A 24,667-nucleotide genomic window follows, 5' to 3' on the forward strand; every position below is an offset into this window, starting at 1 on the left:
GGCGAAGTCATCAAATACCGAATAATGGGGAAATTCACATTTAACGACAAACGGCTCGAAAATAATGACTTCTAAACATTAGTACACAAAGTAAACATTAGATAATCATGGCTGGGAATTTGCCGTGTTCATAATGAGGGGAATTCCCGCACACTGTTTTCCACTTAAGAATGTAGCTGAGAATAAGTAAACCAATCCATACAGATGAAGAAATTAAATCAATAGTAAATCATTTGTTTCAAACTGTGATTCGCTGAAAAACAGAAGATCTCTGTCCTCTCATGAACGCGCATGGGAGGGCTGGTGTAAATGTAAATTTACATTTAAAAAAAAGGACATAAATATTGATTTGTTTTTCATCCACACTTATCATATCATTTCTAAAGACATGGATTTAACCACTGGAGATTTCTAGATTTATGTTGCCCTTATTTACTTTTTGGAACGTCAAAGTTCTGACCACAATTCACTTGCATTGAATGGACCTACAGTGCTGAAATATTCTATTATAAATCTTTGTTTGAGTTCTGCAGAAGAAAGAAAGTCATGCACATCTGGGATGTCATGAGGGTGAGTAAATGATGAGAGAATTTGCATTTTTAGGTGAACTATCACTTTAATAATCCACTGTATTTCTGAGTATAAGGAATTTTACAGATAATTAGAAAACACATTTGTAAGAGCAAATCTTTTGATGAAGTGCTTTTGGATGGACTTGTGAACTAAGATCTTGGCACGCTACAATAGCAACGTATTTTAGCAGCACAAAAACTGGCAAATTTGATTTTTCTTTACTTGCCTTGAGGACAACCAGAAGAGAGAATGGTTTGTGTCCATGACTGTAATTGTGCTGAGAACAATAGCACAACACCATGCAGCCCGAGCAGATGGGGCGAAGATGGCGAGTGCCGATGACCCGGTTTCTTTTGGGAGGAGTGTGGTTGTTTTTATGAGCAACAACAGGGTTCCCCATGACTGATGCAAATCTGCTTCTGAATCCAGCCCTGCCGCGGTATTATTAGCTTATTCTAATGCACGGCAACGGACCTCCGCGTTATAATAAGAGTGTGCGTGCCTGCCACAAGCTCTTGCTTCGTTTAATACATTTACCCTTTATTCACATGCACAAAAACAAGCAGTTCCACAGGCTCAATCATCATTCAACAGCACGCTCTCAAGAATTTGGGTGGAAGGTGACAAAAATATTTGGTTGTTTCTATAGCTTCCTTATTAAAAATACCTGAACCAAATTATTTTTATGACTTTTTGTTCCGCTTACGGAACATGAAAGTGCGTTCTTTCGCCAATACAGTACTGAGTACCAGTAGATTGCTGCAGTAATGGCGTGATGCGTTTTGTCTGATTTCAGAATGAATGACTCCTATGAGCCGGATGTTTTTAGTAAATCAAAAACTCTTATGGTTCAGTTGGGAGTGGTTACGGCATTAATCAGACTCACTAACTGAATCCCAAGTCGTAAAGTCTCACTCAAACTTTATAAAATATTTTGGTGTTTTTTCAACTTAAGAGCACTGTAGACTTTTAGAAAGTTAAGTCTGGTTAAAACATTTTTCACACATTATTTGTCTACTAACAATATATGAACATGCATCACTGGAGATCTTTGACAATGCTGTCTCTGTTTTTTCCCATAAATTCCCACCACAGTGCAATTTTCACCACTTCTCAAATTCTGTATTGTGTTTATCAGGATTCGTGATGGTGAAATGGCAAACTCCTTTTGTATTGATAAGGATAATGTCATAGCTAACATTTTATTTATCCCAAATACATACAATTAAATAATCTTTTCACAATTTTTGCATAATTAAGGCATCTAATCATATTTTGGCCTAATAACAACCAATAGAAATACTCACAAGTGATATTTATCTTAATGTTCTTTGTTTTCCTCAAACATCAATTAATTTTTCACCTTAAGCATGCTCTTCATTTTGTGGACTTTATGAACAAGTACACTAACTTGGAAAACAAAAGAACTTTATTAGGGGCAAAGTTATTTGGTGTGTTGGAATTGACAGTCGTAATTTTTGATAAATGTGTAAAATTCATTTTACACAATAAATATTGGATTTTATTTTTACTCTTTGTTTAGTGTATTTAGTTTTAAACATACAATGTTTTTTTTAATTATTTAACATAGTTTAATATTGAAAGTCTGAGTCTGAGACAAAGATAAAACAATAACATTTATACATTAAGGCATTTTTATGCATTTTTTGCTAACAAAAATAAATGAAGGCCTGTTTCAAAGTCGGTTTTAATGTGATAGAAATTTAACAAACAAACAAAACAAGTAGAAATCGGTTTGTTTTAGGAATGTGAATCCATAATTTAAAAAATAAAAGCAAATTAATCTCACAGTTTTGTTTGATTAATTGCAATTACATCATAGTACACAATATATTTCAACAAATTAAAATAAAATAAATATATTTATTTACTTTATACTTTGTCTTAATAACTTGCAAGAAATTAGTTAGTCATCATTTATTATTTTTTTTATATAGTTTTATATAGTTTAATATTGAAAGTCTGTGTCTGGGACAAGGCTGAACAATAACATGTATACATAAAAGGCATTTGAAAACTACCATAATTTAATATAGGCCTTGTAAAAAGTCAGTTTTATGTGGCAGTCATTTATTTAAAAGAATGTAAATCTGTTTGTTTCAAGGCTGTGAATCGATTACATTTTCAAAACTAATTAATTGTGCCGTTTTCTTTGATTTGTCCCGATTAATTGCTATAAATCACTGTGCGTGATATATTACAACACACATGGAGAAAAAGGGCCCCCAAAAAGCTCGAGACACCTTTCTCCAATCGCGTGAAGTTTCAGGAAGTAAAAAAACATGTTAAACAAAAAACAGTAATTACAGAAATTAATGCGTTAAAGTTCCCAGGCTGAGTTTGTCCTAATAAAAATTAACCCCTGGGACATGAAAGTGCCTCTAAGTTGAAGAAACACCCATTTAGACATTTTACCCTTTTCTTTGTATTTATATTAAATGCATAGTTAGAACTAATATTGGATTGCATTTATGCTGCATCTAGATAGCAAGAATAGAATATCTAATTATATTAATTGACTTCTTATTCAACTAGCTGATTGTTGGATGACTAGCCAACCATCGTGACCCATCCCTACCTTTTTGTTTGTCATTACCACCACAAATGACCCTTTTTTTGCCTCGATAGCTGGTGTGATAAATCTGACGTTGCGGCTCAGCCTAAACAGCTTTCTTCACAAGCTGATGTCATTCATTTGGAAGGGTAGGCCGACCTCTCCCTGCACTTTATATAGGTAAACAGATTTTTGTGTGTGGTTGGAGGCCAGGGTCCAGTGGAAGCCAACATTACAGAGCTCTGTGTGTGCCGTAGACCTCTAAGAAACCGGTAATGAGTCAATCGTTCACCTCTAGGATGAACCGGAGACTTGGTTGGTGCTCGATGACATCATCATTAGCACCATTGATATGCTGCAGATGTTAGCTAACGCAATTGATTTTTGAATAACTCTTCCGACATTTCCCTGAAGAAAATGACATGCTGGGGTTTTCTTGTATTTTTTCCTCCTTTGTGTCAGTGGACACCCATTAAAACCCACTGAAATAATGCTTTTCAGAGACATCAGAGGGTAAGTTGTAACTCTTTCGGCAGAGAGCACGTCTAAAGTGATAAAGCTCTGATGGTGAGGCAGATTGCAGGATGATGTCATGTCTCACCGGTCGGTGAGCATCAACCCCCAGTTTAATCCTCCCGAGCTTGTTTTTGGAGCCCCTGTTTGGGTGGCTTTGCTCTGCCCGATCTATTAGCTGGCACTTCCTGTCTCAGATAGTCTACTGTGAGACAACTGGAGAAAGCTGTTGGTGCTTGTTCAGGATAATTGTTTGTTTGCATGTATATGTATATATGTGTGTATATATATATATATATATATATATATATATATATATATATATTTTTATTTATTTATTTATTTTTTTTTATAGATAATTTAGGTAAATACATCGGGCCTCATTTATGAAACATGAGCAGAACACTTTTTTGTACATCTTCCATCATTTGACATAAGATTAAACCATTTCACTCTGCTTGTGTTTCACGAATGAGGCCTTATTTTTAAAATGCATCTAAAAGGCAGTTTGCACATGATACGTTGTTGCGGGATTTTTTTTTTTATAAAACTTTTTTTGCACCATGAACATGTTTTAAATATGTAGGGTCAGTTTGAAATTGTTTTCACACTCAACAATGGCAGTTTTTAAACAATAAAAAAATCGAATTAATTTGGTGTGGGATTAGCACTTTTGGTATTGAATGTCATTGTTCATAATAGCAATGGTGTATGGGAGGAAATCTGATTATAAATGGGCCTTCTGTTCAATTCTGTTGCTCTCCATCTAGCTGTTTTGTAACTCAATAACATGTGCTGTGTGAACACCCCCTAACACTATTTGTATTTATTTTTTTAAAGAAATGTTCTGGGTTTCAATACATGTTTAGCTCAGTCGACAGCATTTGTGGCATAATGTTGATTACCACAAAATGTAATATTGACTCGTTCCGCCTTTTTAAAAAAAAATTAAATAAAAAATCGAGGTTACATTGAGGCATTTTACAATGGAAGTTAATGGTGACAATTTTTGGAGGGTTTAAAGGCAGAAATGTGAAGCTTTAAAATTGTATAAAAACACTTACATTAATTCTTCTGTTAAAACGATGTATTATTTGAGCTGTAAAGTTGTTAAAAAGTCATTGTTACCATTGTTGTAGGGTTTGTTGACATTACATCGTCATGGTAAGGTATGTTGTAAAATTGGCTATAACTGCATCCAGAAAAGGTTAGTAAGTGATTTCATCGCTCTAAAATCATGTTTACATGCATATTGTTTATGTCTTGTTGCTATCATTTTGAAACAGTGAGTATTTTAATGTTCAATAATTGGCCCCCATTCACTTCCGTTGTAAGTGCCAAGATTTTTACTTTTTTAAAGAAAAGGAGGAAAGAGTCAATTTTCTTTTGTGGTAATGAAGAGTTGAACTTGTAGTGAACCCGGAATATTCCTTTAAGTCATTCTGATTGTATTTATTCCCTCCCAAATTCTTATGATTATTAACTATTAATGCTTTTATTTCTTGTTTCGTCCTGTAGCCCAAGCAGATTGGTGATGATTTCTGTGGCCTGGTTCTGAATCAGCCACTCGGGGGGCTCAGGGTCATTGAAGGCACTCCTCTGTTTGACGATCGCACTGATGGGATGGCATCTGTGGCCACGTACACGTATGGCGATCATTCGGTGGTGTTTGTGGGAACACGCAGTGGCCACCTTAAAAAGGTAAGAACTATCTAATCTATGTCTTATCATCTATATCTGACAATATTTGTGTTCAAAGAGAGAATTAATTATTGGTAAACTAACGTAATATTGCTAAGAGTAGCTAGAGTTTGTGAGTGAGGTTGTGAGTATGTTTGAGCATATGTTTGAAGGTATGCTTAAGTTTGTGATTGACCATGCGTTTACACTTTAACGTATGTTTGTGTTTGAGCGTATGTTTATGTTCGAGCATACGTTTGCATTTCCACATATGTTTGAGTGTACATTTAAGTTTGATTGTACGTTTATGTGTGAGCCAACATTTATGTATGAGGGTACGTTGGAGCGTATGTTTGAATTTGAGGGTATGCTTTTGTTCAAGCATACTTTTGTGCTATAATGTGTGTTTGAACATGCGTTTGCGTTTGAGGGTATGCTTACGTTTGAGCGCACAGTTGCGTTTTAATGCATTTTAACATTACATTTTTTTACAGCTTACATTTGTGTTTGAGCATGTGCTTATGTTTGAGCGTACATTTGCGTTTTCGTGTACGTTTGCATTTGAGTGTGTGGTTGTTTAAGCAAACGTTTGAGTGTACATTTAAGTTTTAGTATATGTTTGCATTTGAGAGTATGCTTATTTTCAAGCGTACTTTTGTGCTATAATGTGTGTTTGAACATACGTTTGCATTTGAGGGTATGCTTATGTTTGAGCGCACAGTTGTGTTTTAATGTACGTTTGAGCATACTTTTGCATTTTAACACGTGTTTGCATTTGTGTTAACATATGTGGTTAAGCAATTTCTTATGTTTGAGTTAGGGGTGGGCGATATACTGGTAGACATGATAAACCAGTAGAAATGTGCCAACCGGTATACATTTTGGATTATCGTCTCTATTGTGGTAACGCAAAATAGCCACACGAGAAATGTGTACAGCACATAACAAAAGGGCTGCCCCCTAATAGTCAACCAAACATTAGTCGATGAGAAGACTCTTTGTCGACCAAGTTTTGATTGGTCGATTGGTCACAGAAACAAACTCCACAGGAAGTGGCAAAGTCACTCAGTCAGTGACGGACCTGATTAGTACCTTGCTTACTGCATGTTTTCTGTAAATTAACAAAATGTTCAGACAGTCTCCTTGCTGGTTTTTCTGGCACATTCAGAATCATTACCGCCTTTGTCGTTGTCGCTGTGGCTCGCTTCTCTGTAATGTAGAACAGTATTAGCAATGTTACTTATAACATTCTCAGCCCTGGAACTCAAACCATTTTGTGATTACCCCCAAATATACATTTAAGTAATTAAATTAATATCATAAACGTGCGACAACTAGTCGACTAATGGCTTAAACTAACGACTACAAGTCCACAAGGAAAATCTTTGGTCAGGGGCAGCCCTACATAACACAAGCATTACACTCTCTGTCGTATAAATGGAGGAAGGCTGAGCGACTGCTCGTCCCTCAAATTTATTTGAATGAGAAGATAAAAGGAGATCATGAAGGAAAAGTGCATCTTCCATGGTGTGGAAATGGTTTGGCTTTATAAAACTTGATGCCGAGCAGAAACAGCAATTTGCAAGGTTTGTACATTGTGTATGTAAATATCCTTGGGCTTGTGTATATCAGTGGTCATGGCTTCTCATGAGACTGAGAAATGATGAAACACATAGTTTTTCTCTGACAGCTGCATTTGTCATTAGATGAAAAGCATGTCTAGAACACAAGAAAATGTCACTGAATCCGCTTCTGAGGCCTGAAATGTCTCTTGAGCAACCGTCAAAGCAAATTCAATGAGATTCATCCTGCGCTCCAAACATGCCTCCCTTCCAAACACGTGCAGCTGTGTTTTGTGCAAGTGTTGCATGGACGCGCAATCTGAAACACGCAAGTGCGTGCGAGGGTTGAAGGAATCCCATTCCCTTCATTTGTGCTCCAGTGACCACAAAGCTCAGATCACACCCGCTACACATTCTGGTTTCTCTCAATGTCATGTGGGTTTTTAAAATGCACATCAAAACCCTTTCTAAAATGCAGTAAGAATGATCTTTGATATCAGGAAACAAATCATCCATACCAAATTTTCCTTCAGATATTTTATATTTTCTTTATATAGATTACTGAAAACACTAAGAGCCTAATTAAGTGTTTATTTTTGGATGATTTTTTTATTTATAAGTTTCTTGAGGAAAGTTAATAATAATTATAATAATAATAAAAAGAGAAAGAAGATTAGTGCACATTAGCAGACTGAAATGTGGCATTTATTTAATTTAATTTGTTTTACTTTTACTATGTTTGTCAACTGGCAAATCAAGAGAAAATTATATAAGATTAAGTAGTTTTCATTTATAAAGTATTTAATTTACTGACTGGATTACTAAACATTATACATTGTGAGTGCAACATGGATTAATTTAGAATACAATTGTATTGATTTTTCAGATAAAAAAAAAAAAAGTATTTTTTTTTTTTTTTTTACTATATCATGATATATACCGTTATTGTGATGTAAAACTACTCATATCATGATATATACCGTTATTGTGATGTAAAACTACTCGTATCATGATATATACCGTTATTGTGATGTAAAACTACTCGTATCATGATATATACCGTTATTGTGATGTAAAACTACTCGTATCATGATATATACCGTTATTGTGATGTAAAGCTACTCATATCATGATATATACCGTTATTGTGATGTAGAACTACTCGTATCATGATATATACCATTATTGTGATGTAGAACTACTCATATCATGATATATACCGTTATTGTGATGTAAAACTACTCGTATCATGATATATACCGTTATTGTGATGTAGAACTACTCATATCATGATATATACCGTTACTGTGATGTAAAATTACTCATATCATGATATATACCGTTATTGTGATGTAAAACTACTCGTATCATGATATATACCGTTATTGTGATGTAGAACTACCCATATCATGATATATACCGTTATTGTGATGTAAAACTACTCGTATCATGATATATACCGTTATTGTGATGTAGAACTACCCGTATCATGATATATACCGTTATTGTGATGTAGAACTACTCGTATCATGATATATACCGTTATTGTGATGTAGAACTACTCGTATCATGATATATACCGTTATTGTGATGTAGAACTACTCGTATCATGATATATACCGTTATTGTGATGTAGAACTACTCATATCATGATATATACCGTTACTGTGATGTAAAATTACTCATATCATGATATATACCGTTACTGTGATGTAAAAGTACTCATATCATGATATAAGGTTTTGGTCCGATCGCCCACCCCTAGTTTGAGTGTACGTTTGCGTTTCCACGTATGCTTGAGGGTATGTTTGAGTGTGTGGTTGGTTAAGCATACATTTGAGTGTACATTTGAGTGTACATTTAAGTTTGAGCGCACATTTGTGGTTGAGTGTACGTTTGAGCACATGTCTGAGTTTACATTTTACATTTCAGTGTACATTTACACGTGAGCGTATGTTTGCGTTTAAGTGTGTGGTTGGTTAAGCGCATGTTTAATCATACGTTTACGTGTGAGCGTACTAATACTTGTGAGCATACATTGGAGCGTACATTTGCGTTTGAGGGTATGTTTATGTTTGAGTGGACATTTGCGTTTTAAGTTAAGTTTAAGTTACATTTGAGTGTACATTTAAGTTAGAAGCGCATGTTTCAGTGTGCGTTTGAGCACGTCAAGTGTACATTTTAAATTTCAGTGTACGTTTACAGGTGAGCATATGCTTATTTCTGAGAATACTTATGAGTGTATGTATGAGCGAAAGTTGCATGTACGTTTGTATGATTATATAAGTAATTTTGGCCAACTGTTTTAGCAATTTTGTTTGAATTCCACCACCATAGTGATATTGATAAGATTTGCTTGAATAAGTTTAGTGAAGCCTACATTTACGTGTGAGCATACGTTTACTTGTGAGGCACGTTTGAGCGTTCGAGCGTTCATTTGAACGAACATTTATATTTGAGCATACGCATGTGTGCAAATTTGTATGTACGTTGGTGAGATTAAGTTTGGTACTAATTATGTCTGAATGGCAGTGACTGCAGAATTTTTGTATGTTTGTTTGCATGGTTAGGTTGGGCGTATGGCTTATTGCATAAACTTCGTAAGAACTATGTTATTGATTCCACTCATCACGAATTCCAATAATCCCTCAGTGATGTGGAGGTAATTGCAAACAATAAAATAAAAAGATTTAGAGTAATTAAACAAATCATGACATGTGAATGTGCGATTAAAGAGTAAATCGGGATTGAAATCATTGGTAGCCATATTGTTCCACGTATGCTACATTGGAAGTTTTAGCTACTGCAACATTTTTACTTTATTTTAACAGCAAGCACACACAAACCATCAGCAAAGCAATAATAAAACCTCACCACCTTGTGACTCATCCTATCCAGACTAGGCAACAGCTGGGGATTTGTTTGAAGAATAATATGCCCACTGGTGAGTTTAAGATAGCACTCCACAGAAGTTACAAACCTTTTTTCTCAAACGGCAGCTAACAGCCTCAGTTATTTCACTCCTTTGTTAGATTTAGGCCCATATATGCACATTAAACCTTCAGGGAACCAAAGTGTGAGGGTGGAGTCTGTAAGCTAGCATTTTTTTTTTTTTTTAGTTGGTCATAAACAGTTCAAGCTGTGTATTAAAAGAGAGAAAGTGAGCAACATTTAACATTACTCAGCAACCATCACCTCAATACGTACCCTATATTAGGTCATCGCAGGGAGTTTTATATGCAATGGCTTTCAGTTATAGTTCATTGAGAAAATTTCGCATTAAAGAAATTAAATTAGATGTGAGATCGGAGAAATCGTTCTGAGGAGCTGACTTGGCTCTTTCTCAGCAGACATCATAATTAAAATGAGTGAGATGGGGATTGGGCAGGAAATATGTTTCAGTTTTGTGTGTTCGCCGTCCAAGCAGCCAGCTGGAGAATATAAATGCGATCACATCCATTCTCCTATCGGAATGGGGGACCAGAGGTCAGTCTTGTGGGAGCTGTCCTGTTTGGTTTCCAGTTCGGGTTATTTATGGGAGTTTGTGTTTGAATATGTTCTGATGCACCTCCAAAACCTTGCTGTGATTGCTTGTGATTTGGAAACACAGAGATATCCAGAGATTGGATTTTTAGATCTTGGCTGTAAGGTCGTCAAAACAAATTCAATAGTCCATACCAATATTAGTGAAATATCATGGTTCTCTCACCAAGAAGTTCATTTGAGTCTTCAGTTTTACAACCTGTTTGCATGCGAGCGTTCAAAAGCTGCCGCATGTCAATCAGATGGTCCTCGGATACTGAGTTGATTCGTTACAATTGGTACTTCAGAAAAACTGTTGTATCTCTTTATATTTTAGGACCGTCTTGGTAACAAAGTTTTGATATTCCTACTTGGCCATTGTTAATTAACAGAATAGCATTTATGGTTTCGCTGATAATAATCAGCTCTGTTTTTGATTGGCGTTATAAAGACACTCTCATCCATAGGGCCTTCAAATAGACTGCAAATCATAACAAACACACTGTGTGGGGAAATCTTATTGTTTGTATTTCTACTAAACTTTGTGTCAGGATTAAATGCTAAATGGTTTGTGTGTGAATCTGGTCTGTGTTAGGTGGAGAACTGCTCTGGATTTCAGGGAGGCTTGTAGATATCATTTCATACATGTACTGTTTGTTCCTGTATGAGGACGAGACATAAATTATAGCCATGAAGGCCTTAAAGGGACAGCTCTCCCAAAAATGAAAATGCTTTTCATCATCTTCTCCCCTTAATTAAAAAAATTTAAAAAAAATCCCATGTGATGTTCTTTCATCTTTGGAACCCAAAAATAGAATTTCTATTTTTGGAATATTCTACTTTCTCTTTGTCTGTATAAGTGACAGAATCACATGTGTGTGCCTGGTGCTATATTGAGTCGCTGATTAACCCTTAATTGCACGAGTGTTTTGCTAATGTGCAAAGGGGAAATCAAAGAAGAGAGTAATATCAGAAACCAACAGTAACCAATTTCAACCTGATAGTCAGCTAGTTTAAAAGTTAAATTCATTCAAAAATGAGTTTGAAAAATAGTATCCAACAAATTCCATAATTACTACTCACTGTAACTGCAATAAAACTAGAAACTATGTATCAGCCACCACTGTCATCAAAATAATAACATGACATTATCATTTTGATTGTGAACAGTGATTTGTACACTGAAGGAGATCTCACATTAATGTATGATTTGACAGTAAACTGTTAACTTGTGTTAAAACAGTAAAAACCACTAGATGCAGCGCAACGAATAGAACCTAACGCAGGTGTCACAAGACACATTTTTATTTCTTTTTTAACTTCTACACAGCATCTAAAAAACATGTTGCTTGTGCTCAAGATGGTGAAAAAATAGCGAGATATGGTGCAATGGACAAAGGCATCTATCTATTGCGTATTTACATCTAAAATCAATTGAAAAACAGCACAGACGGACGTAAAAACGTGTTTTGTGTGAATGGCCCTTTACCAGTTTTAAAATAGCAACTTATAAAGTAACAGGACATTTTTATACGTGCTCCATTGGAATAGAAGTAGATAGTTAAAATCTCAACTCGTTTAGCCAAAATAAATGTATCTCTTATCAAACTTAAGAAACGTTTCAAAAGAAACATGTATCTCTCTCTTAACAGTCTAGGAATGGCCTGTAGTAGAGATCATGTACAGTGGTTTCCAGAGTGTTAGTCTACCTGCTAAAATGTGGTGTAGTGAATACAGGAGGAGGCTGAGTAGTTGCCCCATGTCTCCCCTCCCAATGGCTTGTTTGTTTTGGCAGCAGAAGAAAGACGGCAAGCTGCTTTTCTCAGGCTGTACGGAAATCACCCAAGAGTCTTTAGTGCTTCCTGTCCCCAGTTGGCTGCGAGTTGAGCCAGTTGGGATGTAGTTTTGACTGTAGGTTTCAAAATAGTGTAGAGTTTTGTTACCTGGTAGTTTCATTGAAATATCCTACCTGTGAAAGGACACTTTTTATAGAGCTGTATTTCATACTCTCAATTTCACTATTACTATTGCTCACATTTATCTATACCAAGTATTAAACTTAGTTTGTGCTACGGATTAGAATGACACCTCAAATCGTACAGCTTGTTGAGGAGAGGTGTGCCATTACTTTTCTGAGCAATAAGATGTTTGTTTTTCACCAGGTCGATGATAAAATGAATGGGAAAGATCACTTTGAGGGAGGGAACAGACTATTATCTAGGGACATTAATATCATACAGACTTAGGAGCCATTCACCCCAAACTGTTCTTGCGCTAAAAAAAGCTAGATGTAGTGCAACGAATATAGAACAGAATGCAGGTGACTTGAGATGCATTTTGAAAAGTTTAATTTAAATTGACATGGCATCTAACAATGTGATGCTTTTGGGCAAAATGCTGAAAAGAATCTGTGGTCAAAGACTTTGTCTGTCTTGTATTTACATAGAAAAGTGACTGAAAAATAGAGGTACTGATAACTGATACTGATAACTAAAGTGATAGAAAAGGCTGATAACCGATTAATCAGCTGATAGTTTTTAAAATTGATTCATAGAATGTTAAAAATAATTCTTAGTCTTTTGTTAGTATGACAGGTATATACATAGAAACTTTGTGTGTTTATTTATATATATATATATATATATGTATAAGTATATGTATGTATACGGATACATATACATGCACTACCTGTCAAAAGTTTTGAAACACTCATTCTTTATTATATATAGGCTTTTTTCCCACATTTTAGAATAATGGTAAAGTCATCAAAACTATGGAATAACATAAATGGAAATATAGAAATTATGTTGTGACTAAACAAAATCCAAAATAAATAAAAATGGTAAATAGTCTGCACTTATATAGCGCCTTTTTAACCTTATCGGTATTCAAAGCCCTTTACACTGTGACACATTCACACACACATTCATACACTAATGGCGGCAGAGCTGCCATGCAAGGCGCTAGGCTGCCATTGGGAGCAACTTGGAGTTCAGTGTCTTGCCCAAGGACACTTCAGCATGTGGGCCAGGATTCGAACCACCAATCCTGCGATTAGTGGCCGACCTGCTCTACCAACTGAGCCACAGCCGCCCAATGAAAAAAATAATGTTATATTTTAGCATCTTCAAAGCAGTCACCATTTGCCTAGAATTTGCAGCAATGCACTCTTGACATTTTCTCAACCAACTTCTTGAGATTCTTTTTAAACAGTATTTAAGGAGTTTCCATCTATGTTGGGCACTTATTGGCTGCTGTGACAGGGCGGAGGGTGGGGCCGGGTCGTGATTATACACACCCGGTCCCTTATCAGGCTAATTAAGCCTCCGAGAGGGATAAGGGCCGATAGCGGACGGTGGTGCGACGAGAGAGAGATCGTTTACGGACATGTCCGTCGTGTGTGTGTTTGTATTTTGTTTGAGTTAATCATTAAAATATTGTTTATATCGCCAGGCCGGTTCTCGCCTCCTCCTTTCCATTGAATTGCTTTACACTGGTGCCGAAATCTGGGAAGGAGGCGGCGAGAACCGGCCTGGCGATATAAACAATATTTTAATGGTTAACTTAAACAAAAGACAAACATTGATTTTTGCCAATAGTTCCAAAAAGCTACTATCGACACAGATTAAACTGTAACTACATCCCACTAATATTGATACGATGATCAATGGAAACATGTAAATTCTTCACACTGTAACCCTGAGTTTAAGCCAAATCTACGCCCTTGGCACAGACACATGTATTCAGTGTGACACTACTCACATTTTCTTCATAAAAATGTAAAAATCTAGTTTTACATGATCCCATCCATATGAAAAAGACAGCACAGGATTTACGCCTGTGGTTTTTGATTTGCAATAATCTACGTCTGGTCTGCAAAGAATTCCGTATAACATCCGTTGTGTTTTTACATGCAAGCGTTTAAACCGTTAGTCTGGCCCCATTCCCAGCTGCCAAGACATTTAGCAGAAAGTGCAAAGGCAAATGAAAATAAATACAGCGGGCTATTTTCCCTCTCACCTGTGCTGCTCACATGCTGTCACAAAGCCGCGGGGCTGCAAGAGGATTGTGCAGCCTGAACTGTGGAGGCAGTGCGGCACGAGATAATCTGACCACTGGGAAATAAACCCAAGGTTGCAAGTTTTTTTTTATGAATGCTTCTGCCAAGGATGCATTGTGAATAAAAATGGGAGCGTGATCTTCCTGCCTCTGTATATCATGCACGCACAAATGTATGTACGTGGCTGCCATTGAATCCCTAATCAGGTGCTTTTATGTTAGTTTATTGTGTCGTCTATTTAACAGATAAAAGGATCTCAAGGTAACTGTAGTATATCATCAAAACAACCAATCCTGAGCTGACCTCCACATCCCCTCGACCCTGTGTTTCCTGAAGGCACAAGAGAAGGAAGTCATTGGCTGTTTATTATTAGACAAATATTAGTCAAGACTCAAACCAAGATGTTGGAAATGGAAGGTCAAGTATAGTACATTGCATTCCAACAATGCATTCGCATACTGCGTATTTTGGCAAATGCAATAGACCATTCAGGTATTCCATGCATGCAAAAATTCCATACTGTGTACTAGGGCTGGGCGATATGACGATATATATCGTGGTGACGATATAAAGTGTCAATCGATAGAGATTTAGCTATATCGCGATATGTAAATATCCATATGCGCAACTTGGGCTTGTCTATCAGTGGGCAGAGCTTCACGTGAGACTGAGAGAATTTAAGAAACATGAACAGGTTTTAAAAAAATGTGGAGGCTGCCCAAGCAAATTTAATTACATTCATCTCGCGTTCGACGTTTCATAAGCGCTTAATATGCTTCTCATCTGACGCGTATATCTGTGTTTCATGTGAGCGTCACGTGTGCTATCTGTGGAGCACTCACGTGTGCACGTGTTCAGCAGGATTCCTGATATTTACTGGAAAGTCCAGAGCGGGATCATGCACGCTACTTAATTATTTTTAAACCAGGACAAACCCTGAGATAAACATATCCACAGAATGGGACGACTCCCAAACAAGTCAAGAAAATGAAGGGGAGCTTGTTATTAAACGGGTGCGGTTATTTAATACATAAGACAATTGTTCTTGATTTTCCCCAAAAATGTACTATATAGTGATATATATATATATATTGTTATCATGATATAAAATTACTCCTATTGTGATATATGATTTTGGTCATATCGCCCACCCCAACTGTGTACAGCATACTGCACAGTAAACATCCTAATTACTGCAGAAATATTAAGAGTATGTGTTAGTTTGCTATTCTGAACATTGCCATTGTGCAGTTTTTTTAATTTTTATGAAGAAATGGATCCTGTTACACATTATGGTGTGATCTGAACTGATCATATTTTTATAAAGACAAAAATGGCAGGGGGAAAATTCTCATTCTGCACCCAGCCGTAGACGTATAATACACATTTGAATTCGGCAGATTTGTTTCCCTGTCACAGTGTTCAAATAGATTAATGCCTTTTAAAAAGCGTCAAATCCCTGTGCTTCACCGGCAAGCGTGCCGCACACAATAAAAAGGTTTTTTACGAAGACGATCAACTGAGTCCCTCTAATCCTCATAATCATGCATGAGCTTGAACTATTTTAATTTCTTTTTATTTTCTCCAGCGTATATTTCGATATGTTCACATGTTCAGTGGCCTAAAAAAGAATTTAGACTCTTAAAATTGCATGAATGGCATTGCACAATAAAAGTGAATGGTGACTGAGGCTGTATCTCTGCATAACTTCTCCTTTTGCGAGCCATGGAAGAAAGTCAAAGGCGTTTGGAACAACATGAAGGCGAGTAAATGGTTTGGGTAATCAAACCTTGAAGTGTCAGAAAGTATCCACTGTTTTTCTCCAGCCCACAGTTACCCACAAGAGTTCAAATCTGACCACTTGATCGTCCATTTTGTGCCTGATTTTTGATCTATTCAAATCTCAAAGTGATTGGACTGGAAATTGGAGCTAATTTAATGGCGTAAATCAGCTTGCGGAGAGCAGAGGAGCATGGGCGTGAAAATGGCCGGGAGCCTGATTTACGAGCAGGCTGGGCCCTCAGCCACATTTGATCACGGCTAAATCTGTTTGCCGTAAATCCGCTGTCATAGAACAAGGCAGGGAGGGATGCGTTTGTATCTTGGGCCGAGCTGCACTGCAGGAGTGTCAATCTGCCACACATTACAACCAGTTGATAACAAAGCCCCTTGATCAACGCTCGACCTGCTTCATTAAGAGCGATGGTGCGATTGAGCCGCTCAAGCCACTAAAGTTGGACTCTTGCTGCTTTTTTTGCTCTACTCCTTTAATTAGATGACTGATTTCTACCTGAGATACTGATGTGTTGTCTCCGCAGTAGAGCGATGATATTCAGGGGCCGGTAGATGATTTCCAGCTGGGCATTTGCCACCATTGAGCTCACGTGTTGTGCTGTTCAGACAGTCTGAATTTACTGAGAGTACATTTGCGATGCAGCTTAATAGGGGAGTGCTGTATATTTACAAGCATTTAGCAGACCATCAGCCTAATCAAAAATGGTAGTCAGCATTAGAAAGTTCTTTAGGTATTTTGAAAGTGAAAATGTACACTTGGCCGATCTTTATGGGAGTGAAAACCCCAACTTTAAAGGGATATTTCACCCAAAAAAGCCAAATAATTTACTTGCCCTATTTTTGTTTTTTTCCATGGAAAATAAAGTTGATGTTTGGCAATATGTTAGCTTCAGTCACCATTCACTTTCATTATATATATATAAAAAAAGATTCCATACAATGAATGTGAATGGTGACTGAGACTGAACAATCTGCCTATTCTGCCATTATGTGTTCCATAAAAAGAAAGTTATATGGGTAATTTAGTTTTTTATTTTTGTGCGATGAAAGTGGTTTATAAACAAAAAGCCACTAAAGCCATTGCGTTTTGGAAAGTTAAAGGAATAGTTCACCCAAAAATTAGAATTCTCTCAGCATTTACCCTATGCCATCCCAGATGTGTGTGACTGACTTTCTTCAGCAGAACACAAATGAAGAATTTTAGAAGAATTTCTCAGCTCTTTTGGTCCAAGTGAATGGGTGCCAACATTTTGAAGCTTCAAATATCACACAAGTCAGCATAAAAGTAATCCATAATACTCCAGCGATTAAATCAATGAAGTGATTTGATGGGTGCGGTTGAGAAACCTTCACTTTAGGTGCGTTCCAATTGACCATTAGGGTCAATAAAATAATTATATTTTATTACTTTTTCATCATTTTGGTCACATTTTGGCTTTTTAAAAACAAACAAATATATGTATTCAACCAATTAATAAGATATTTAATGTATTATTTCTTTTACTTATTGTTAAATTTCATAATTTGTAATATTTACAAGTATTTATACTGATTTGTTGAACATGTGCTAAAAATCTCCATTTATGTTCTGCAGAAGAAAGAAAGTCACACACATCTGGGATGGCATGCGGGTGAATAACTGATGAGAGAATTTTCATTTATGGTTAAACTGTTATTTTAAATCCATTCCTTGCAAATCGGAGTGCATAAAACCACCTTTACTTTGGAACAAACACGTGTTTAAAATATATGTGCATTTATATGTATAATTTCTAAAATGTGTATAAAATATATATAAAATATTATATACTGCATGTGTGTATTTATTTCTATGTATATAAACATACATATATGCATACACGTGTGTAAATATATATATATATATATATATATATAGTATCCAGTTAGCGGCAGTTCTGAGGATGGAAATGCCTTGTTGATGAGAGAGGTCAACAGAGAATGGCCAGACTGGTTCAAACTGACAAAGTCTACAGTAACTCAGATAACCGCTCTGTACAATTGTGGTGAGAAGAACATCATATAAGAATGCTATTCTGAGATACGGGTTGGCACTGTTTTGTCTACATGAGGGGGACCTACACAATATTAGGCAGGTGGTTTTAATGTTGTGGCTGATCGGTGTTTATCAGAATAAACAATTCTTTTGCCAAGTAATCTTATTTTAAAATGCACTTTTACAGCACAAAAACTTTTTTGCTGTTTTGTTTTGCCTTTGAGATGCAGACTTCTTATTAAAGATATTTTAAGCTTTAAACTGTGATTTCGAATAAGCCAATGGATTTCAAAATTTTTACCTGGCAAAACATTTAATTGAAATGTCCATATTTTTCACAGTTTAATTTTTACTCTTAACATGTTTCTGCCACATAGACCAATAAACATAAGGCCCCATTTGGCCATGTTTAGCTGTATGGATTTTGATGCAGTCAAATAACTGGCACACTGTAATTGTGCCTGGCATTATAATGATACTGTACAGGATCACAATCAAGTTTGAGGAGAACATTCAAATACAGCATTTGTAACTGGACTGCCTTTATCATCTTTATGTGATTTATGAGGGAAATTTGGTTCAGTGTACGTAATGGAAACTTTAAGGAATAGTTTGAAAATTCTTTCATTATTTACTCACCCATATATCATTCCAAACCACATGTCTTTCTTTTATGGAACACAAAAGGAGACGTTAGGTGCAATGTTCATTCTCAGTCACTATTGACATTTGTCTTTTTTTGCAATGAAAGTGAATGGTGACTGTGGCTAGTGTAACATCTCCTTTTGGTACTTTGTTGAATCCCTGGATGGTGTAAGCATTATTTGGCCTTGTGTATGTCCTCACATTCGTTGTAATCACTTTACCTTGCACCCTGGCTGTCGCAGGTACCAGCTAATAAACATAAGTGCTTATATCTGTTGTACTGTAGGATCAGGCCGGTCAGGGCCACCTGCTGTGCTGCTGCAGTGCTTATCTCGCCACTATGTGTTGTAATGTAATGAGCGGCTTGATAATTTTATTAAAGGTCAAGACAGACGTGTCTCATAAACAGAAGCTCTTAAGCACCTGTCTGGGACCTTCTGCCGGAAAGGCCCTTGTCGAGAACCCACCTTCCCTGTACTACACCTGTTCCGCCGAAATGGTGCTTGGTTTGTGCCGCTGGGCAGCACGGCATACATTAGAACTGGTTGTCTGGTGACTGAATTCGTGTTGCATCAGCACACCAGCCGTCTCTAGGCAGCATCGTTGATTATAATTGGAGCGATAATTTTGTGCATTCTAGTTATTTTTTGTGCTACTATGTTACTATACCTACATTTTTGCTAGAGGATTTTTACGTCTCGTTGTACGTTTCAGGTTCGGCTGTTTTCTGGTAAAATGAACACTATAGGTGCTACAAAAACAATTTCTTTTATTCACTTTAACACAAATCACAAGTAAAAAGGCACATTAACACTTAATAAACATTTATTTTTCACTAAGTTCCTCATACAGCAATCTTGCTACTATGCATGCATTGTAAGGCAATACATTTTAATGTCTGCATTATATAACCAGCTACATTTATAAGCTTGTTTGATTGTGATCAAATTGCACGGTAGATCAACTGATAAAGCGTTGCACTTGCAAAGCAAACGATCGAAGTACGAATGCTGAAGAGCACGACACGAAAGCCAAATGTGTCTTTAGCTGGGTTTCCATCCACGTATTTTTTGTGCATTTTGGGATATTGCATAAAAACTGCTGTATGGAAACACCTAGATGCAAAAAAAAACCTTATACGCTCGTGTAATGTTAGCCAGCTGATATCTATGTATTGTGTATAAACCTCACTCTCCTGACCTCAAGAAGTGCACTAGCGACTGACGCTAGAGACTGTAGCATTTAGCCTCCTTGTTAGCACACCCGCCTCCCATGCCGGAGATGCCGGTTCGATTCTCGTACGGAGTGGATAGAACAGGAGCGTTACAATGGTGCCGTGACCCGGATGGGAGTGAGGTTTAGGTGGACGAGTGTAATGATGGCCAGCTGATAGTTAGCTGTGCAATGTGTATAAACCTGACTCTCATGACCTCAAGAAGTGCACTAGCGACTGACGCTAGAGACTGTAGCCTTTAGCCTCTAGCCTCCTTGTTAGCGCATCCGCCTCCCATGCCGGAGATACCCGTTCGAGTCCCGCAACGGAGCGGTTAGAACAGGAGCGTTACAATGGTGCCGTGACCCGGATGGGAGTGAGGTTTAGGTGGACGAGTGTAATGATGGCCAGCTGATAGTTAGCTGTGAAATGTGTATAAACCTGACTCTCCTGACCTCAAGAAGTGTACTAGAGACGTAGCCTTTAGACTCCTTGTTAGCATACCTGCCTCCTATGCCGGAGTCGCCAGTTTGAGTGCCGTACAGAGCGAGTAGAACAGGAGCGTTACTCTTGCTTGAGGTGGATAAAAGAAAATTTGCCGATAAAAATAAATACGCATAATCTATGATGGCGTGCCATAAACTGCAATAATTTTATTAATAAAAGAGTCACAGTTGCTATAATTTCTCCGGAAGTGACGATTTTGTTATTTTTCACAAATTTAATGGAAACGCGGCTTTATTCGCACATTGTTTTTGGATTTAATATGGATTTTCGTATAAATTCAGTTCGCAGCTAGCATGGAAACAGCTATAGAAGCACCACATAATGATGTGGTTGCTTCAGCAATTGCGTTTTTTAATCTCACAATTGTTTTATATGACACAATTGTTTAGGTTTCGGGTGGAGAGGTCGATTTTATTGATTTAAAACACGATAGAACATTAACCTGAAAAACCTCATGTATTTGGGAGAAAATCACATTGGACATTTCACCTCGGAACTGCTGTGATGCATTTAAACAGCCACATAATATTATTTAGCAAATACGTTGCCATGTTTTGATTTTATTTCATGGGATTAGGCTGGTTTTTTGTCCGTTTTGTAAAAATGAAACAAAAACATTTTCTGCTCTGATTCCTAGTTCAAGACCAGCAAGTTTCCGGTGCCTCTGCGGAACTGATTTTTTTCTGGCCCAGAGCCACCTTTTCTGCAGTGGAAATGCGTGGAACGGCTCCAGACCATTCATGTAGACGTGTTTCACATGTCTTTCACACTACCATACAGGCAGATCCTATGGGAGCTCACTGAACCATTTGTTTCTCCCCTACCCGGCCAAAGTTTGACAGAAAATAATGTGTCATGTTTCAGTCAGCCTGGTAGCAGCTCGGTGCTTTTTATCATTCCGTTCCCATCCTGTGTGTCTCTCAATTTCCGCCCGGCCTCACCTCTGAGCTGAAGCTAACCTTGGAGCTGCTCGCTGAAAATGAGCCATAAGATTTGCCATTTGTTTCCTCTCCTCAAGCTACCGGCAACCTCCATGCCATTTATTGCATTGTCTCTGTCCAGAAGGAAATGACCCTTTTAAACAGACGCATTAAAATGGCTAATAAATCCAGTGGCATGTCACTGGGTGGGGTGAGGATGGATAGATTTGGTTATTAAAGGGGAGAGTTCACCCAAAAATTTAAAGTTTATAATTTACTCAACAAAAGTCTGATTTTAGATAGAACTATCCCTTTAAATAGTTAATTTGGACTCATGTTGACTTTAAGAGGTGTTCAGATATACTCTTGTTGTTTATGAATTCAGCTTTATTACATACATTCAACATTACACTATAAGGTTACTCCGAGAGTGACTGTTGTGGTTTTGGCAAACTAGCATTGGGCTGGCTGAGCTTAAATGCCTCTTACGAACATGCTACCTGATTTAAGATTGGTGTTATTCTTTAGACTGCTGAATGCGCACACTGTCCTGGTTAATAAATAAGTAGAGGAAGTCTCCAAAATCTCCCATTACTGTCTGCTCGTCACATGATTCAAGATCAGTTATTTAATAAAGAATTTCACAAAGGAGAGATCTGTGGTTGACCTTTTGTGGTGCATACCAAACGCACACACACTACACTTATACTCTCCGTCACTTTCTCAGTCCTTGTCCCTTTGGTCACAACAGCTAAAAGTGCCACATACCTGCTAAAGTCAAGTATACAGGAGCTTTTGCTCAATGTCAGCTTTGAAAAATAGTTGTCAGGTTTTTGTGATCCGTGCTTGTAAATGATGTGTACTGTTTGCGTTTGTTTACGCAGGTTGAGGTTCCATCTGCTAGTTCGTAATTTCTGACTCCACAGATGTTCTTTGTTGTCATGTTTAGTGGGGATTTGTGTTTTGTGTGGAAAGTCCTAAGAATGAAGAATGTACGTAGGTTTGTTAAGTCTGAACAAAAAGCTCCAGACAGGTCTTTATTAGACAGATCTTCAGAAAAATTTGGAAATATCAGGGAATTTTATAAATGTTGAGGCCTGGAAAATCATGGAAATTATTGAAATCTTAGCCATGGAAACAGAATGGAAATGTCATATTCTGGTATATGCTCAGCTCTGAAATATTTCACTCGATCTCAATAAAATGATTTGGTAACACTTTACAAAAAGGTCCTATGCTTTAACATCATTTATCACACAAGTTAACACGAACTTACAATGAGCAATACTTTTACAGCATTTATTTATCTCGATGAATGTTACATTTCTGTGTTTTAGTTAACATTCATTAATGCTTTATTATCTAACATGAACTAACAATGAAAAAGAATAGGTTATATTTATAACTGAACATAAACCAAGAGTATATAATGGTAACAATTTACAATAATATTCTATATGTTAACAATAGTAAGTGCATTCAGGTATCATGAACTAAAAATCTTGATCTTGGCTAATGTAAATTTTTTAAATCACAATTGTTCATTGTTAATATTTTAGCCTATTTTTTTCTGATTTAGGTACTTTAGTTTCATCACAAAATTCAATTGTGGAATGTTTGAAAAATGTAATTAATAACTTAAAATATTTTATTTTATTAAAAATTCCTCAATTTAATTTTCAGGAATTTTGTTATGAAATTAAAACACTAAAATTGTTAAATATATTATTTTTGTGTAATAAATTTTTTTATTAGAAATGAGAAAAAGTGTAGCATATATGTTGAAATTAAAGCTAATATTAATAAATGCTTGTAAAGCAGTCAATGGAAAGGAGGAGGCGAGAACCGGCTTGACAACATAAATAATATTTTAATGAATAAACTAAAACAAAAGACAAACACACACATGACGGACATGTCCGTAAACTATCTCTCTCTCCCGCACGATCCTCTACAGTCGACCTTTATCCCTCTCGGGATGCATAATTAGCCTAATACGGACCGGGTGTGTAAGATCACGACCCGGTCCCGCCCTCCGCCCTGCCACATTCCTCCCTCGTTATCTCAGGCTGGGGAGCCCCCAGCATGACGTACATCCCTCCCCTCTTTCCCTGGGGGAGGGGGTGCCCTAAGTTCCGTCTGTCGGCAGGTAATCTCCGTCTACGTGGACGAGGCAGGGGACAAGGGGAGGGAAACAGAAATAATTAAACTGGGGGGTACTTCCTGTAACAGTGTAGTACCCCCCCAAAAACACTGTAAAATTTAAAAGGGAGGGAAAAGGCCAACGCAGAGCGGCAGTGAAAGAGAGAGGAGAGAGAGATGAAAAAAAAAAACATCTTACTCGCCAGTTCTCCGATATGCCGCAGATTGTTCCTCGGCCAATCCTCCACCCTCTATCGGACGACAGCCTCACCTCTCCGGGCGGATCAGAGGCAGACCTCCAGCCCCTGGCGGACGGAGCGCCCTGCCGCGTTCTCGGGGAACAGAAGGGGTCTCCCCCGCCCCTGGCAGCGGTTCTCCCGCTCCAGGCGGTCGGCAGTGAGCCCCTCCCCTCTCGCGGTCGGCGGTCTTAAACCCAGCTGTGTTTCAGCGGCCGTTAGGCGACTCCTGCACCCCTGGCAGCGGCCCTGACCGCTCCAGGCGGTCGGTTAGGAGCCCCTTCTCCCCTCGCGGTCGGCGGCCATCGTCCTCTTTCAGGCGGCTGGGCTCCTCGTCCCCCGGCAGATGGCCGCGGCTGCTCCGTTGCGGTGGACGGTAGTGGCGAGAACTCTACTACGGCGTATCCCTCCTCCTTCCCGGGTTTCGGCACCAGTGTAAAGCAGTCAGTGGAAAGGAGGAGGCGAGAACTGACTTGACAACATAAATAATATTTTAATGAATAAACTAAAACAAAAGACAAACACACACATATGACGGACATGTCCGTAAACTATCTCTATCTCCCGCACGATCCTCTGCAGTCGATCTTTATCCCTCTCGGGAGGCTTGATTAGCCTAATACGGGACCGGATGTGTAAGATCACGACCCGGCCCCGCCCTCCGCCCTGCCACAATGCTATAAAGTATCATTTATTGTTAGTTCAAGCTAA

General features: G+C 37.6%; 1 protein-coding gene across 1 annotated transcript in view; it reads left to right on the top strand.

Annotated features, from left to right (window-relative positions):
* Window positions 1-24,667, top strand: part of LOC127631087 (plexin A3-like) — a 195,497-nt gene that overhangs the window by 15,095 nt on the left and 155,735 nt on the right. The window contains exon 3 of the mRNA XM_052109062.1: window positions 5,180-5,362. Within this exon, the coding sequence (XP_051965022.1) occupies window positions 5,180-5,362 (183 nt within the window). The remainder of the gene's footprint in view (window positions 1-5,179; window positions 5,363-24,667) is intronic.

The sequence above is a fragment of the Xyrauchen texanus genome, chromosome 37 (genome assembly GCF_025860055.1).
Source record: "Xyrauchen texanus isolate HMW12.3.18 chromosome 37, RBS_HiC_50CHRs, whole genome shotgun sequence".
Classification (NCBI taxonomy): domain Eukaryota; kingdom Metazoa; phylum Chordata; class Actinopteri; order Cypriniformes; family Catostomidae; genus Xyrauchen; species Xyrauchen texanus.